This window comes from Cydia strobilella, chromosome 8 (assembly GCF_947568885.1).
Source record: "Cydia strobilella chromosome 8, ilCydStro3.1, whole genome shotgun sequence".
NCBI lineage: Eukaryota > Metazoa > Arthropoda > Insecta > Lepidoptera > Tortricidae > Cydia > Cydia strobilella.
In genome coordinates, this window is record NC_086048.1 from 6,460,310 (window position 1) to 6,476,315 (window position 16,006).

At 35.5% G+C, this 16,006-nt stretch overlaps 2 protein-coding genes across 2 annotated transcripts in view; one reads left to right on the forward strand and one right to left on the reverse strand.

Annotated features, from left to right (window-relative positions):
• LOC134743538 (corticotropin-releasing factor-binding protein) overlaps nucleotides 1-11,500 on the forward strand; it is a 42,030-nt gene extending 30,530 nt beyond the window's left edge. The window contains exon 7 of the mRNA XM_063677030.1: nucleotides 10,019-11,500. Coding sequence (XP_063533100.1) covers nucleotides 10,019-10,188 — 170 coding nt within the window. The 3' untranslated portion in view covers nucleotides 10,189-11,500. The remainder of the gene's footprint in view (nucleotides 1-10,018) is intronic.
• Nucleotides 1-16,006, reverse strand: part of LOC134743532 (serine protease nudel) — a 335,679-nt gene that overhangs the window by 85,390 nt on the left and 234,283 nt on the right. The window lies entirely within an intron of this gene.

Consider the following 16,006-nt stretch of genomic DNA (forward strand, 5'->3'; position numbering starts at 1 on the left):
TCAAACGTAGTGTTCAAGTGGATTGACAACGTCAAACGCGAATATTTAAAATTTTTAAATATAATTATTAAATTTATCAGATTAGCTCCTGGTGTAGCTAGATCTATTCTCCCATTTGTGTAGGTATTCTTACTGAACCTAAAATTTTATAAATGGAGAATGATTCCCTCGGCGATCCTGGAGGGTCAACAGACCCTCCAGTTCTGACCCCGCCGTCTCCCGCTGCGTTTGTAACTGTCAGGAACGATATCTGCCGCGATATTTCAGCCCGCAGATGTAGGCCGGATATCGACCTTAAGACCAGATCCCGCATCCCCATTAGCGAATATAAGTCTAAAACAGATGGCAAGATTGCTGGAAATAACAAGGAAGCGGGTATTGCCCTTAGCAACTCATTTTCTAGTTTACCACATACTGATACTGATTCTCAGGACTCTGAGTTGGCCCTCGGCCAAACACTGAAATGGCAAGACGCTACGTCTAGTAATATTTTGCCAGATAAATTCCCAAAGACAAAGTCTAATTCGTCGTATAGCCTCAAAATTAAAAATATGGCACAGGGACAGGAGGTAAGACTGCCGACTGATTCCCATGATGATTCCGAGTATTACAAAAGTGATGATGAAGAACATTTGATGGAGATGGAGATGAGCAGGCAAACTATTAAAAGACATAGAGAAAAGGAAAATGGGAGTGAAGATGGAGAGCCAGAGTGGAATACAGTGGAAAGGAAAAGAAAAAAGGAGAGAAACATCACAATGGCTCAAGATAACAGCGACAAAGCTAACCTTCAGGTGTATATCTCGAATAAAGAAAAACTACCCAAACAATTTGCCATGGCTCGTTTTTTAAAAGAAAATAACATTAAAGGTATTTGTGCAATAAAATATTTAAACCCTTATAAAATTCGGCTGGAGTTCGTTGACAAGGAAAATATGGACCAAATATTTCAATGTGAAAACATTATTAAACAAGGTTGGGTTTTACACAGACCAATGGAGATTGGACTGAGCTATGGCATCATCAGAAACGTAGACCTTGATCTTTGCGAGGAAGATATACTAAAGTTAGTGTCTTGCACTGAGACAGTCATTTCAGTCAAAAGATTAAACCGTCGAGATAAAGGCGATGGCCATTGGTGCCCGAGTGAGGTGGCACGGTTATCCTTCAAGTGCTCGAAGCTGCCACCTTTCGTTTACGTAGATGGCTTACGAATTAAAGTAGAGCCCTATGTTCACCCTGTGACCCAATGTTTCAAATGCTGGAAAATTGGTCATAGCGTTAGAAATTGTACATCAAAATTATTTATGTGCCCTAAATGCGGAGGCGATCATCCCAACTGCGTAACTGCAACTTTCGTGTGCGTCAACTGCCGTGGTAACCACATATCGATGGCGAAGATCTGCCCAGTATACCAGAAAGAGAGGAAGCTACGGGAGTTGATGTCCGAATTCAACTGTACATACAGAAAGGCATTGAGCCTTTACGCAGCCCCTATACCAAGACCACTGGAGGAAGAAAATCCGTACATGAATAGTCACTCATTCCCTCCAGTCAAGCATAGTCCTCCACCAGGCTCTGATAAATCGCCATGTGTTTTATCGTACAGTAATGTTCTTTCAGAAGGAAGAGTCAATCCTATTCTGAATCATCAAGTTCAGGATCCAGTACCTGGTACTTCCAAGCCTGGATCGTCAGAACAAAAAATTAAAATTAAAACTAAAAACGAGAAAAGGAAGAAAACCGCTGTTGACCCTCCCAAGATAGAGTGGAATGCAGAAATTAACGCTCAAAGTGACAATGTCAATGGACCTCACGAGAACGAGAACGATCGGAAAACGACATTTAACGAGCTGTTAAGACGGGTAAAGGAGGTGATTTTCCTAAATAGTATAAGTATCCAAGATAAAATTCAAGGCGTTATTAAATTATGTGTGGAATGGCTGGTGATTCTGGCGGCAGGATTCTTTTCAGACTCAAGTATAGTTAAAGGTTTTTTACAGTTTGTTAATTATGGCTAGTTCTAGTAATTCCATTAGTTTAAATATTATCCAATGGAATGCCCAGAGTCTGTTAGGCAAGCTTAAATCGTTTCAAGAATTGTTAAGATTACAAAAAGTTCATATTGCTGTGGTAAGTGAAACATGGTTATCTAAAGATTATAGCGTTAGAATTCATGGTTATCAGGTTTACAGGAAGGATAGACATGATGGTTACGGGGGTGTAATGATTCTCGTACACAACTCGATTCAATGTCTAATTTCAAATGTTGTCATTGGTAATGCAGGTATCGAGTTCCTGAAGGTTAAGCTTTTAAAATGCCGAGTAATTGAAAACATTGTTGCAATTTATTGTCCTAGCAAAATAAATACAAGTCAAACGGATTGGGATGAAGTCTTTAGTCATTGTGAGCCGAAAACCTTAGTCCTTGGCGACTTTAACGGGCATCACTCTAGTTGGTCGTGTAAAACGGATCCAAGAGGTAATCAAATTCATAATTCTATTTGGGACAGTGACTTGTTAACACTTAACAGCGGAGAAACGACTTGGATGAGGTTATCCGACGGCGTGTTGCAAAAGTCCTCTCCCGATATTAGTTTGGCCAGCACAGATATAGCTCTAGACCTTAATTGGTCAATAGTTAATGAAACATTAGGTAGTGATCACTTTTTGATTAAACTTTCAACTAAACAACAATGCAATTTCAGCATCCCTGTTAAGAAAAGAAATTTCAAAAAGGCTAATTGGCAAAAATATAAAGAAGGTTTACAAGAACACTTTAAAAATTTTACGATCTGTAGTGACCATCAAGAAAATTATAATCAATTTATTCATCTCATTAATCAAGTAGCAGATATACATATCCCATATCATACATTTAATAATAACGTAAAGTCAGCATTTAAGCCAAAACCCTATTGGAACCAAAAGCTATCTGAAGCTATAGCCAAACGCAGGCTGGCATTAACCAGGTTTCGTAGGAATCCTACTCCAGGTAATCTAGATATTTTACGAGACAAGACTTCTAAGGCCCATAATGATCTGTGTGGAGCTATTCGAAAGGGTTGGCAAGATCTATGCTCTTCAGTCGATGCAAGTACTACTTCGAGTGAGATGTGGAGGAAAATGGCCTGGATGAAGGGCTACAGAGCTCCTAGACAGTACATTGACCCAGTACTAGCTGAGGAACTACTATGTTCACTGTCTCCAGATTATGCCGTCCCACCTTCACCGTTGCTTTTGGATTATGAGTCTCCCATTGATATTGATATCTCTATGCAGGAGTTAAATAAGTGCATTAAACTCAAGGATACCTCCCCTGGGTGTGATGACATTTCATACTCTATGATTAGACATCTTCCAGAAAATGGCAAAAAGATATTGTTGTGTCTATATAATAACTTTTTCGTTAACGGATTTGTCCCTAATCAATGGAAAGATATTGGTATTATTCCTATTCCAAAACCGGGCAGAGATCCGAGCCAAATATCATCATTACGACCTATTTCATTAATGTCGTGTGTATGCAAAATCTTTCACGCAATTATCAACCATAGAATCGAGTGGCTTCTAGAGCGTAATAAGGAGTTCTCCGAAAATACTATGGGGTTTAGGAAATGTAAATCATGCTTAGATAATTTAAGCGTCCTAGTTACTAGGATTCAAATTGGCTTCGCAAAAGGATCATCAACTTTGGGCTGCTTTTTAGATATTGACAGTGCCTACAATAATATTGATAATACAGTGCTAATTTCTACTCTGGACTCACTAAAAGTAGGACGTAGAGTATGCAACTACCTTTGGAATTTTTTGAAGCATAGATACCTCAAAATACAATTAGATGATTTAGTTATAGAAAGATCGACAGGTCGCGGTTTAGCCCAAGGGGACCCGCTATCGCCATTACTATTTAACATAGCCACTATGAAGATCTGTAAAATCCTTGAGAAGGAGATATTCATTTCACAATATGCTGATGATTACGTTCTTTATTGCCATTGTAAAAACCCTGCTGAGGGAGAAGTTAGAATCCAGCAGGCTTTAGATAAGATACAGACTTTATTTTTAGACATAGGTCTAGAGATTTCTCAGAGTAAAAGTAAAGTTTGTTTGTTTAAAAGGGGGTTTAAAAAAGATAACATTTCTATTAATATTAACAACCAAGTACTAGAAGTTGTGGATACCGTTAAATACTTGGGCCTTTGGCTTGACCGAGGCTTGCGATGGGGGAAACACATAAATGAAATAAAAGTTAAGGTTATTAAATTTATAAATACATTTAAAGTGTTAGCGGGAGCGGGATGGGGAGTGCACCAAGTTCATTTAAGGCGTCTGTACATTGCAATGATAAGAAGTAGGCTTGATTATGCAAGTTTTTTATATGGAAACAGCGCTGCAACTAATTTAGCTAGGTTAGACACACTACAAAACACTTGCTTACGAATAATAGGAGGGTTTATAAAAAGTACGCCTATCCATGTGATGGAATCAGAACTGAGTTTACCTCCGCTAGCAATTCGGAGACGGTATCTTGCAGGTAAAATGTTGTTAAAATCTAAATCTCTATGTACAAATTCCCTACCAGGACTTCTGACGGATTTGAAAAACTCTTTTGATTACCTTTACTGGCGTAACAAAACCAAACCGTTACTTGGACTTGTATTTAACGAGTTTAAGGACACCCCGGTATACTGTAGTAACCAGTTAGAAATGTTTTCACTCGATACCTGGGTTACTAATATAGATTTAAGTAACTGTCTAATATCAAATGTTGATAAAATCGATAAAGCTAAACGTAAGTACGACGGTTCTCAGTTACGAAGTATATGCAATTCAATGCTTACAGACACTTATCATGAGTATTATAAGATATTTACAGACGGATCTAAAACAGATATTGGTAGTGGAGCAGCGTTCTTAGATTGGCAAACCGGAGAAGTAATTAAACTACACATCAAGAACAATATTTCGATAATGGCTATTGAAATGTTCGCAATTGCAGAGTCACTATCATATATTGACAGCATCAATAGTCATAATAAATTTGTAATTTTAACGGATTCAAAATGCACTCTTCAACATTTGAACCGCTGTACTTACGTCTTTAGGGGCATTCCAGTAGCTTACACAATAATTCGTCTAATACTTAAACTCTGCGCTGCCAAAAAGAAAGTTATTTTACAGTGGATTCCCTCCCACTGCGGTGTTGTGGGGAACGAGGTGGTGGATCGGTTGGCTAGGGAAGCAACCGAAATGGGTGACAATTGCCATAATGTTCCTTGGTTTTCTGATGTTCTGTTTAAGGTCAAAAATATGTGCTTTGACATGTGGTCCGAATATTTTGACGAAAGATCTCGCACAAAGGGCATATGGTATAAAACGATCCAACCCACACTCCCTCGTGCTCCATGGTTCTCTTTCTGTAGGATGAACAGGCAGAATTTAATTGTTGCTCTTAGATTGCGATCTGGCCACATTCCTTTAAATAGCTATGCGTTTATGATGCGTAAAGTTGACTCGCCCAAATGTAATTTATGCGGAGTAGTCGAAGACGTGTTTCATGTTACAATGGAATGTCGCCGAGGTGCTGCGCAGCGTCGACTGCTTAATGTCAGGTGCTATGACCTCGGCAGGGTCAATAGTATCCTGGCTTGTCCAGCCTCAGAAGAGGCTGGGCTTCTTTATAATATGGTCAAAGACATCATTCAACTTAGAAATAGTGAAAGTTAGTCTGTGTAGTTTTTTTTTAGAGAGCCACTATGAGGGTGGCATTTGTTTAAAACTTAAAACCCTCTATAAATAAATAAAGATTAAAAAAAAAAAAAAAAACATTTAACTAATAAAAAATTAAATAATAAGGACTTAAATTTTTGTATTGGTGCCGGCTGTTATGATTCTGGTAACTTATTAAATAACTTTGGTGCCATCACCAGTATGCTTTTTTTGCATCAAAGCTGTCGTAGTCCACTCACTAATACCACTGGTTTTCTTGGGCGAAGGCTGAATGAATTGTAATTGTAATTTATTTGCATAATTATTTCCTAGCATAGCATTACATGAATATTTGACATTTAATTATGTTTGCATAATATGCCAATCTCATGACCCATGTAAATAAAAAAATAAAAAATGTATATAGTCAAAATTGTTATAGTAATAATTTCGTACGCCAATATTCATATTCATATTCATATTCATATTCATATTCATATATTTATTGATAAAGTAAATTACACGTCCAGAGTACATAAAATAAAATTACAAAAGTAAACATCGTTCAAACTTAAAAACAAATCATAGCATACATATATCTTAAAGCGAAAACGGAAATACAATAATATATCATGTCAGTCGTAATTATAAATTCAAATAATTCTAAATTTGGTCACATAATTTTAAATAGTGTATAGTATTCATATAATAATGACTAAATTAAAAATAAAGATTCACAATGAAAATAATGTCCCATAGGCACATCATAGCTGTTCCTAGAATACTGTTACCACATATTTATGTACCTGTGATGAACGAATAAAGAATTGGTTGATTGATTGAATCTTTTTATTTGTGAAAACATAGGTACAATTATAGTACAAAAATATTTAATAAAATAATTTGACAGGAGCCAAGAAAATTATTAAAATTTTTGGTGTATTAAAAAAATATCTAGTGAATTATTACATAAAAATATCAGTAATCAATTTATGAATAAAATTCTAAATTTTAGTGATGTCAACTGTGAAAATACTCTTACTTTTAAGCCATTGATAAAATAAAATATAATTATATTATAGCGTTTAATTGTTTAGGCAATCTTTAATTTAATAGCAATACTTTTGCAACATAAATGTAATTTATTTTCTCATAAATAATAAACTGAAATGGATGTCATATATTACAGAAAAAGTGACGAAGCCCTCCAGTGGTAAAGATCGGATAAAATTATTTGATTTGTTCCCAAAGCTGTGGTTTATCTTAAATAATTTTAAAAGTTTTAGGATGTCAATTTGTTTGAGATAGAATGGTGTTGTTTTACGCATAGCGACAATATGGCACCAAATTGAGCTAGTCATGTTAAGACATCGCAACAGGTGGATCGCGAAGTTGCAGCTTTGCCCTAATTTTACAGCAGAATAAGCTCCCATCTTTATTATTCGGAAAAGTCTCGGGGATAAATTAATACTATTGCGGCTTTTACGCACAGGTCGAACAAGAATAATAAACTATTACTGTTATCCTTTTTTTTTTATTCGTAGTATATATTTTATCCAATTTATTTCTTGCAGGAATAAGGCTTCAGAAGATTTTTTATCGCTCATAACAAAGCGGTTAAATATTGTAGAAAAATTGTAAATTAATCGTGTTAATTATATCAAATATCGTGCGTACCGTAAAATGGGGTGAGAAGGGATTGAGGGGGCAGAAGGGACACGAATGTTTTCTGTTACTACTTTAATTTTCTGGCTCCTAAGCACAAAAAAAAAAACAAAAAACAAGGTGTGATTGTATTATACTTTTAGACCTATTTCTTTTTCTTGTGGCAACAGTAAGTAGCCAAATTGAGAAGTGAATCACTAAGTGAGAAGTATAAGATCTGGACCAAGGCAAGCTAATCCGAAATACAAAATTCGAAAGGTTTACCCCATACTTTTTCCCAGCTCACCCCAGCTGCTGCTATCCCCTATAACCCCAACTACGGGGTGAGGTGGGATTTCGCACTATTTTGGTCTTATTCTTATCGTCAAAATTATGGAATTAAATGACACATACTCGTAATCATTAAAAAACCGGACAAATGCGAGTCGGACTCGCCTACCGAGGGTTCCGTACTTTTTAGTATTTGTTATAGAGGCAACAGAAATACACCATCATACATCATCTGTGAAAATTTCAACTGTCTATCTATCGCGGTTCATGAGAAACAGTCTGGTGACAGACAGACAGATAGACAGACAGACGGACAGTGGAGTCTTAGTACTAGGGTCCAGTTTTTACCCTTTGGGTATGGAACCCTTAAAACTAAAATTCATACGGCCGGAAAATATTATATGTATAAACGTGCCACAATTTTTTTTTTATCGAGGTTTGAAAGTCTGTTTTGTCCCTACTCACCCCATTGTACGGTATGTCGAAATTTTAATTAACGCAAAAAGACTATTTATTTTCTTAGAAAAATTACCACATTTTTACTCATAATTAAACTTTGGTCTTAAAAAGCGGTTTCGCTATATTTTATGTTGACATTGTGTCTTTACGGACAGGGTTCATTTAGAAGACTAATTGTAAGTGTAAATACCGTCAATTATTTTGTGTTTCTTTATTAAAAATAATCCCTTAATAATAATTCCTAGGTATTCGTTTGGTTAAAATGACTTGGCTGTAAAATATATTTTAGGGGTTTCTTTTGACTAATTATTTATTTCTCCCAAGGGTAAACTTTAATACTTAATAATGTATTTTTTGTCATATACCTATAATTTGAGCAAAGATAGATATAACTCCGTAATAGATGGATACAGTCTAAGGAAAAAACGTGCCTCGAAAATCACGAAAATTTGATTCTCGATCAGATGGCGCCACTAGTTTTGGCCTACTCTTGTATAGAGGGCGTTGACGGTTTCGTTTGTTATTTATAATTTTAACGCATATCATTGAAAGAACATAGGTCAAAATCATATAAAAATAAAAAATGCAAATAGAAAAATCATTTATCCATATTTAAATACATTTTAACATATTTTTATAAATCTTCATTTTTAGTTTTAATGTATGTCGATAGTTGTCAATGAATTTACAGTGGTTACAAAATTTACTATGACAGTACGGCTCTATCTTATTATATCCTCTTTGATTTGAGTCAATATATGTCCTTTCATATACAAAATTTTAATATTGATTACAGTGACCATTCAGTTCCATTAAATTTCTATCACGACTCTAACTACTTTGCATGTTTATCAAACCGAAGGGGTTTTCAGCGGCTCAGCCCAACTCGATTTTGAGTATTGGTGTTTGCATTATAAAACTTTTTTCATGCATTAGTAGTATAGCATTAGAAAATCGAAATTTTGCGGTAAGCCCTCTTCAGGTCTGGTAGGTTTTTCTTTTTACTTTATATGTATGCACGGAACGTCTTGGTCGTGGGTCCTTTCGGGCTCATTTCAATATCTTTTGATGTTTTCCGTTAGTAGCTTTTCGATGAAAGAAAACTTCTTTGGAAAACCTGCATACATCTACAAAGAAAAAAACTTATTTTGTTTGTGAATGCCCACTTCGCAATCCCCTATTATCCTTGAAAGGCGGAATGTATCCTCCAATGGGACATAATATTAAATGCTCTAACGAAGATGGTTGAGTATTCTAAACATTTTTTATTAAAGAAAATGTAATTGCGTCGACGTGACGGATCAGCTATACATGAATTATTAGGTAGATAATTGTTACTGACGGTTTCTGAATTTAATTTAGGTCGTCTAATCCTTTAAGAAGTGTAACTGATTTTTTTGCCGTTTTTTGTGTAATGGTACGGAACCCTTTGTGTGCGAGTCCGACTCGAACTTGGCCGGTTTTCTTAAACGTATAATAATAATCTTATCTCGGCTATTGGAAGGATCAGTCACTCGTTTCTTTAGTATGTATATTACATCTGTCTGTCATACGCTATTTATTTCATGCATATGTTATTGTGTTTAAAGACACTGTAGTGTGACTATTTAAAATTGGTCACACCAAATTATTTAAAAAAACAATTAGTTGCATAAATTAATAATATTGGTAGGTATCAGACGGCTCCGCTCTCTACGAAATGAATTCTAAATATAAATAATCACTTTTCTAGCACGCCGCCCGCTACTCATCGCCTGTGACTCCCCATAAAATTACGTCCCCTGGTATGCCGGCTGGTCCGGAGCAGGCATGTTCCTGGCTGGGTGTGGCGTCTCTTGTCTTGTCTTGTCTTGTATTAGACGGCTCCGCTCTCTACGAAATGAATTCTAAATATAAATAATCACTTTTCTAGCACGCCGCCCGCTACTCATCGCCTGTGAAGACACCGTGGTGCGACTGGTGTCCAGCGGTCGCTTCCACAACTCCGTAACCCTGGCCTTCAACCCTCTCGCTGCCGAGGACATCGAGCACGCGGATCTGATCTGCGGCATGGACGCCATGAACGAGGTGCCCGATATCTAAACCGAACGACGTGAACCCTGCTTGAGCCGTGGCATTGTATTGTTAAATTACTTACAGTAGCATTTAGTTTGTTAAGAGTGAATGTACTAGTATGTTTTACCTTTAATTTTTTACAAGCACGTATTTTAACTATTAATCTACCGTCAAACGTGGCAACATTACATTTTGTGGAATCTTTACCACATAGAAATAGCTCATATTAAGTAACACTTAATATTAATAGCTCATTTCTATGAGCTGTTTCAATTAAGTCATACCCTAAGGTACAGTTGCCACAGAAGGTAATGTTGCCACGTTAACGGTACTTAGGTATTTTATATTTATTGAAAATTACTTCATAAGGTAATTTAAGCCGCAATTTAGTTGTGAATTTACACCGACAATAGTTTTGCAGTAGCACACGCACCACCATTTCACACTGTCAGTGCCAAGCGCTCCATTTCCAAAACAAAATGAACTAAGTAGTGTAATAATATGGGTGTAGACAACTTACTCAAAAATAGCGTGTTCTTGGCAGTGAATGTATTTACTATCCACTGTTTTACATTTCCTGTTCCCAGCGTATCAACGCGCTCTGAAAAACGGGTTCTAATCACTTCAATAGAACTTAACAAAATTAACGCGGCTGGGACAGAAAAGTTTAAACGGCTTAATTAATGACTTTACAATTCAATGGTCTCAAAAATGTAAATTATCCCTCGTAACGCAACGCGACCCTGTTACTGCAAAACTGGCCATGTTATTTATTTGGTGCTACGGCTCTCAGACTTAGCAATCCAAACAAATGTTCTGATACTAAAATATCAAAATAGGTGATATTTGTTTGAGAAAATGTTTTAAACTTAAATGTTACATTTATAAAGATAAATGCTGAATAAGGATTACATTACTGCTATGATGTTTTAAATGAAGTTCTACACGCTGGATATTAACTGCAAAGTATTTTCTATAGGTACTTTTATACTAGTCAATTCTGTTAGAAGTATAGTCACATAATAGCATCAACCAAGTTATGTTTAGGTAGTATGTATATCTATAGTTAAGTGCCAATTATCTACGGGTTTTATTTATTACTGTATAAAATACAGAAAAGGTATCTTCCTTAGTGATGTAATTTTTTGGTGTATTTTAATGAATAAAGCCAAGTTTCGTGTACCTAATTTAATCATGTTTAAATTGGAACTGTAAGTAGATTTAATAGCTAACTGTGTCAGTATCTCAATCTAGTCATGTAAGAGCTAGAAAATTATAAAAATGTACTTACGAAAATGTGTGCTAGCCAAATTGTCCATAAATAAAATAAACTTCCTACTGAGCTTTTTTTATTCCATTATATAGTAAACTGCCGTAAACTATCTGATATAATTATAGGTATATAGTAAACTGACGTGTTTTAATAAGTAACTTTTATTATTTTATTCATCAATCTTCGCTTTTAATAAGTATTTACAAAATATTAAAAAACTTTCTGTTACATTTTATCTTACTTTCGATACCACCTAAGTCAATGTACAATAAACATTTTGCGTATAATGCACCTAAATATACTTACCCTGTGTATTGTAATGAAAATATTTAAATACGTTTTGATCCTAAAAAAAATAGAACGATCAAAATAAATATATATAAAAGCAAAGTAAATCTTGCCTTTTTCTTTTCTTTTATATGTATGATTTAATGTTCGTAGATCCGGTTATTTTACTAAAACCCTTTCTTTTCTTTACTAATTTCTTCTAAAAACGCAACTTTGAAAGAGGATAGTGTAATAGCCCCTGAGGCTCTGAGACTTGAAACACAGGCAGACAATAACTAATACACACGAAACAATAAATAAGATTTGTTTAAGTAACGCTCTGATCTTACTCGTACAAATATTTTACTACAGATATTTAAGTCAATATTTCCTCCCTTTAACTTAGAGATATCTAGGTCAGAGCAATCGTGGAAAATTTTATCCTCTTATATCAGGTTACACGTTATACACGTACCTAAATGTAAATTTGATCTTATGAGCCTATTAGGTTATCAAATAAGTAAACGTTGACAAAGAAAATTAATTCGAAGCATGTTAGCATTAATTACAAAGATGGAGATCAGGAAATGGATCCTTTGACACAGCCAAAATTAATTCGTTGTTGTCATCCTGGGGCCCTATTCGAGATGCACAACTGTCAGTTTCGGCTTCAACATCAGTTCAACAGTGGAATGAATCATTTGTTCATCAACTGTGGAAAGTATCATTTGGTTGTACACCAAAACTCATTCATTGAAAAAATTATGCAACAAAAATCAACTTTGTTTTCTTACTACTATACGGTTTAAAATGGCTCTGAACTCTGCGTGGTTCGGTTTGGTTTCGTTGTCACCTAACTGTGGATTGCTAATGTCAAATTTACCTATTTGACAACACACGATTTTTCTTCCATTCAACTGAAGTTCAACACGAAACGTCACTTAACGCATGTCGAATACCGCTCCTGATCCCTTTGCTGTCATAGAATACTTAATGTAGGCATCGATGAATTTATTTTCAGCCAGTTATTAGGTTTTTTGCGACCAATTTGTAGTATAGTGAAATTTCACGAAAATATCGTGATAAATCTGTGCATTTATTTCTACTAGACTTGTAAAAAATCTGCTACACTTTACGAGTACCTTAATGTGATTGTGATTATTAAATTTCGCGCCTTTTGTTTCGGTAATAAAACCGAAGACCTAAAGTTCTGGACATTTAATTTTTTACGATCATTACTGTTATAGTATAGTTTGTTCAGACGCCTTATCTATAAGTACAGTCAAGGGTAAAAATATGGGTGTAGACAACTTGCTCAAAAATATGTCCCATAGTTCTTAATTCGCTGACATAAGAGCCATGGGACATATTTTTGAGATGTGCACCCATATTTTTACTTGACTTGACTGTACCTCATTTTATAAGTACCTCAATTCAAGTCTTCGTCAATAAAATTTTACCTTAAGTCTTCGTCAATAAAATTTTACCTGAACCTAAATAAGCATTAAGCAATCATTCTCAGAAATTTGCTTTTTAAGGCAAGTTATCTACCTTGTCAGCTTTTCGAGTAATTAGTTTATTTACCTTAGAAATTATTTCGTTATAAGTTAATTTTGGTTGAATGTAATCACCGTTCGTTGCCCCCTGGTTTCCCTGTGATCTTAATGGAAACTCTACTTTGCAGTAAATGGCCAGTTTAATTGAGTTTAACGGTAGTTAAACTTCGCCAGCGACAAGTACGTAATGAAGTTTGCCAATTTTCAAATGAAAAAAAATATATGTCTCCATAATCTCCATATAGCGAGGTCTGCTGAACATACATTTATGTGACCTTTGTACTACTATACCGCATCGTATGTTGTTCTTAATTAGCGTAGACGGGACCAAATGAAGTACAATAATTAAGGAGGTCAACATTATTTTCATTAGGTATCTTGTTGTCAATGTCATATTGACTTGTTTGCAAAAAGTGTGAGGGAGGGTGAGGCTTTTTTTGTATGCAACGTAGCTAAGTATGTTCTCTAATTTTTCATATTAATAAGAGCAAATAATTCATGACTTTTCTCGAGATTTCTATATTCATCCTTCCTCGATTATATTAACTTACTTTGTGTATGGAAGTCATATTGTAAATTGTAAACTAAGATGGGTTCGCACATCAGCGCCATCTACATTAATTTTCCTGAACTACGTTATATTAGCTCAAACACGTCTCCATTGATCATATTAGTTCATACAATTTTAACTAGAGGGCTTCAGAATTAAAACGTTGCTTAATATCAAAGATAGATATAACTCTGTAATAGATGGATACAGTCTAAGGAAAAAACGTGCCTCGAAATTCAAGAAAATTTGATTCTCGTTCAGAGGGCGCTACTAGTTTTGGCCTACAGTCGTATAGATGGCGTTGACGGTTTCGTTTGTTATTTAACAATTTTAACGCATATCAGTGAAAGAACATGGGTCAAAATCATAAAAATAATTAATGCAAATAAAAAAAATCATTTATCTATATTTAAATACATTCTATCGTATTTTTATAAATCTTTATTTTTAGTTTTAAAGTGTGTCGACAGATGGCAGTGAATTTACTGGGGTTACAAAATTTACTATGACAGTACCGCTCTAGTATAAGTTACTCTATGTTAATATGGATTCTGTTTTAAAGTTACTACAGAATAATGAAGTCTATAAGATAAAATTTAAGAAAAAAGTTGCACCCCCAAGTTTGCCAGGTGACGCAGTTGGTTCTGTACTTACAGTAATCCCACTGTACGGCCGAGGCCCCAACGTTGTCTGTTCTCAGTACAAAATTGAATACATACTCAAACCGTAGCCATTTTGGTGGTGGGCAAGCTGTATAAGTGTGCGTATAAATGTGTTTGTGTGGGTTTTTAGCATGTTACAGCGGAACGGAATAGCGATTAATTGAAGCTTCGATATCTTCACTAAAAATAAACATCATAGAAATGCTAATGGATAATTAATACTTTATTATTTATAATATAATCGATCAATCAATAATAATTTATTTTCGAACAAAAGTCCATAATGTGTTAGTAACATACTTAAATCTAGGGTTAGTACAAACATAACATTATAACAGAACTATACATAATGGGGCATGTAGCTGCACCCAGTGCTTCAGCTACGGTGAGTCCCACCGGTCGGCCAACGTGCAGAGGATGGTATTCGAGCTGGCGCGCCATCGCCTCAACAGCGAGCTACACCGCTTCCTGATGATCGCGTGGAAACCATCGATCCGTCCCTCCGTGAATAAAATAACTCAATTATTGCGGAAAACATATTTTAGTTGGTGCTAAGGGGCCACTGACTATCAGTCCGTCGGACGATATCGGCCTGTCAGTTAGAACAAAAATTTGACAGTTCCAAACAACTGACGGGCCGATATCGTCCGGCGGACTGATAGTCAGTAGGCCTTTTTAATGTAACATATTTCCGCCGTTGATTATTGTAATATCAAATTCACAAAAACATACTGGTTGATAAGAATATTATAAAGTTGTGTTATAAATTATAATGGTTATCTGTTCATTTAGTAGTTTAATTCCTTTAAAGTAAAATTAAAATTGTAAATAAATGTCTATAGTTTTTCGATATAACTTTATCGACATGGCCACAGCCTTTGGTTCCTCATTGTTAATCGTACATAAAAATATTGTGATTGTGTGTGTGAGGCTACGGTGACAGTTGGCTTAGACTTCATCTTCAGGAATATTATATCTACTAGCTTTTGCCCGCGACTTCGTCTGCGTGGATTTAGTAACCCCAGGTAGAGTAAGAATAGCGCCTGGAGAAAGTCTTATAGCAATCATTCAGTTTGAGCATAACATGCACACAAATTATTAGGCAACTCATTAATTATCTCAATTCCACCATGATTCCACCCCGCTTTTCACCCTCCTAAGGGATTATTTTCGGGATAAAAGCTATCCTATGTCCTCCCCCGGGACTCAAACTATCTCTGCGCCAAATTTAAACTAAATCGGTTCAGCGGTTTAAGCGTGAAGAGGTAACACACAGACAGACAGACAGTCTTTCGCATTTATAATATTATATAGTACTAGCTTTTGCCCGCGACTTCGTCTGCGTGGACTTAGTAACCCCAGCTAGAGTAAGAATAGCGCCTGGAGAAAGTCTTATAGCAATTATTCAATTTGAGCACACAAATTAGCAGAGACTTCATTAATTATCTCAATTCCACCCCGCTTTTTACTTTCTTAAGGGATAATTTTCGGGATAAAAACTATCCTATGTCCTTCTCAGGGACTCAACCTATCTCTA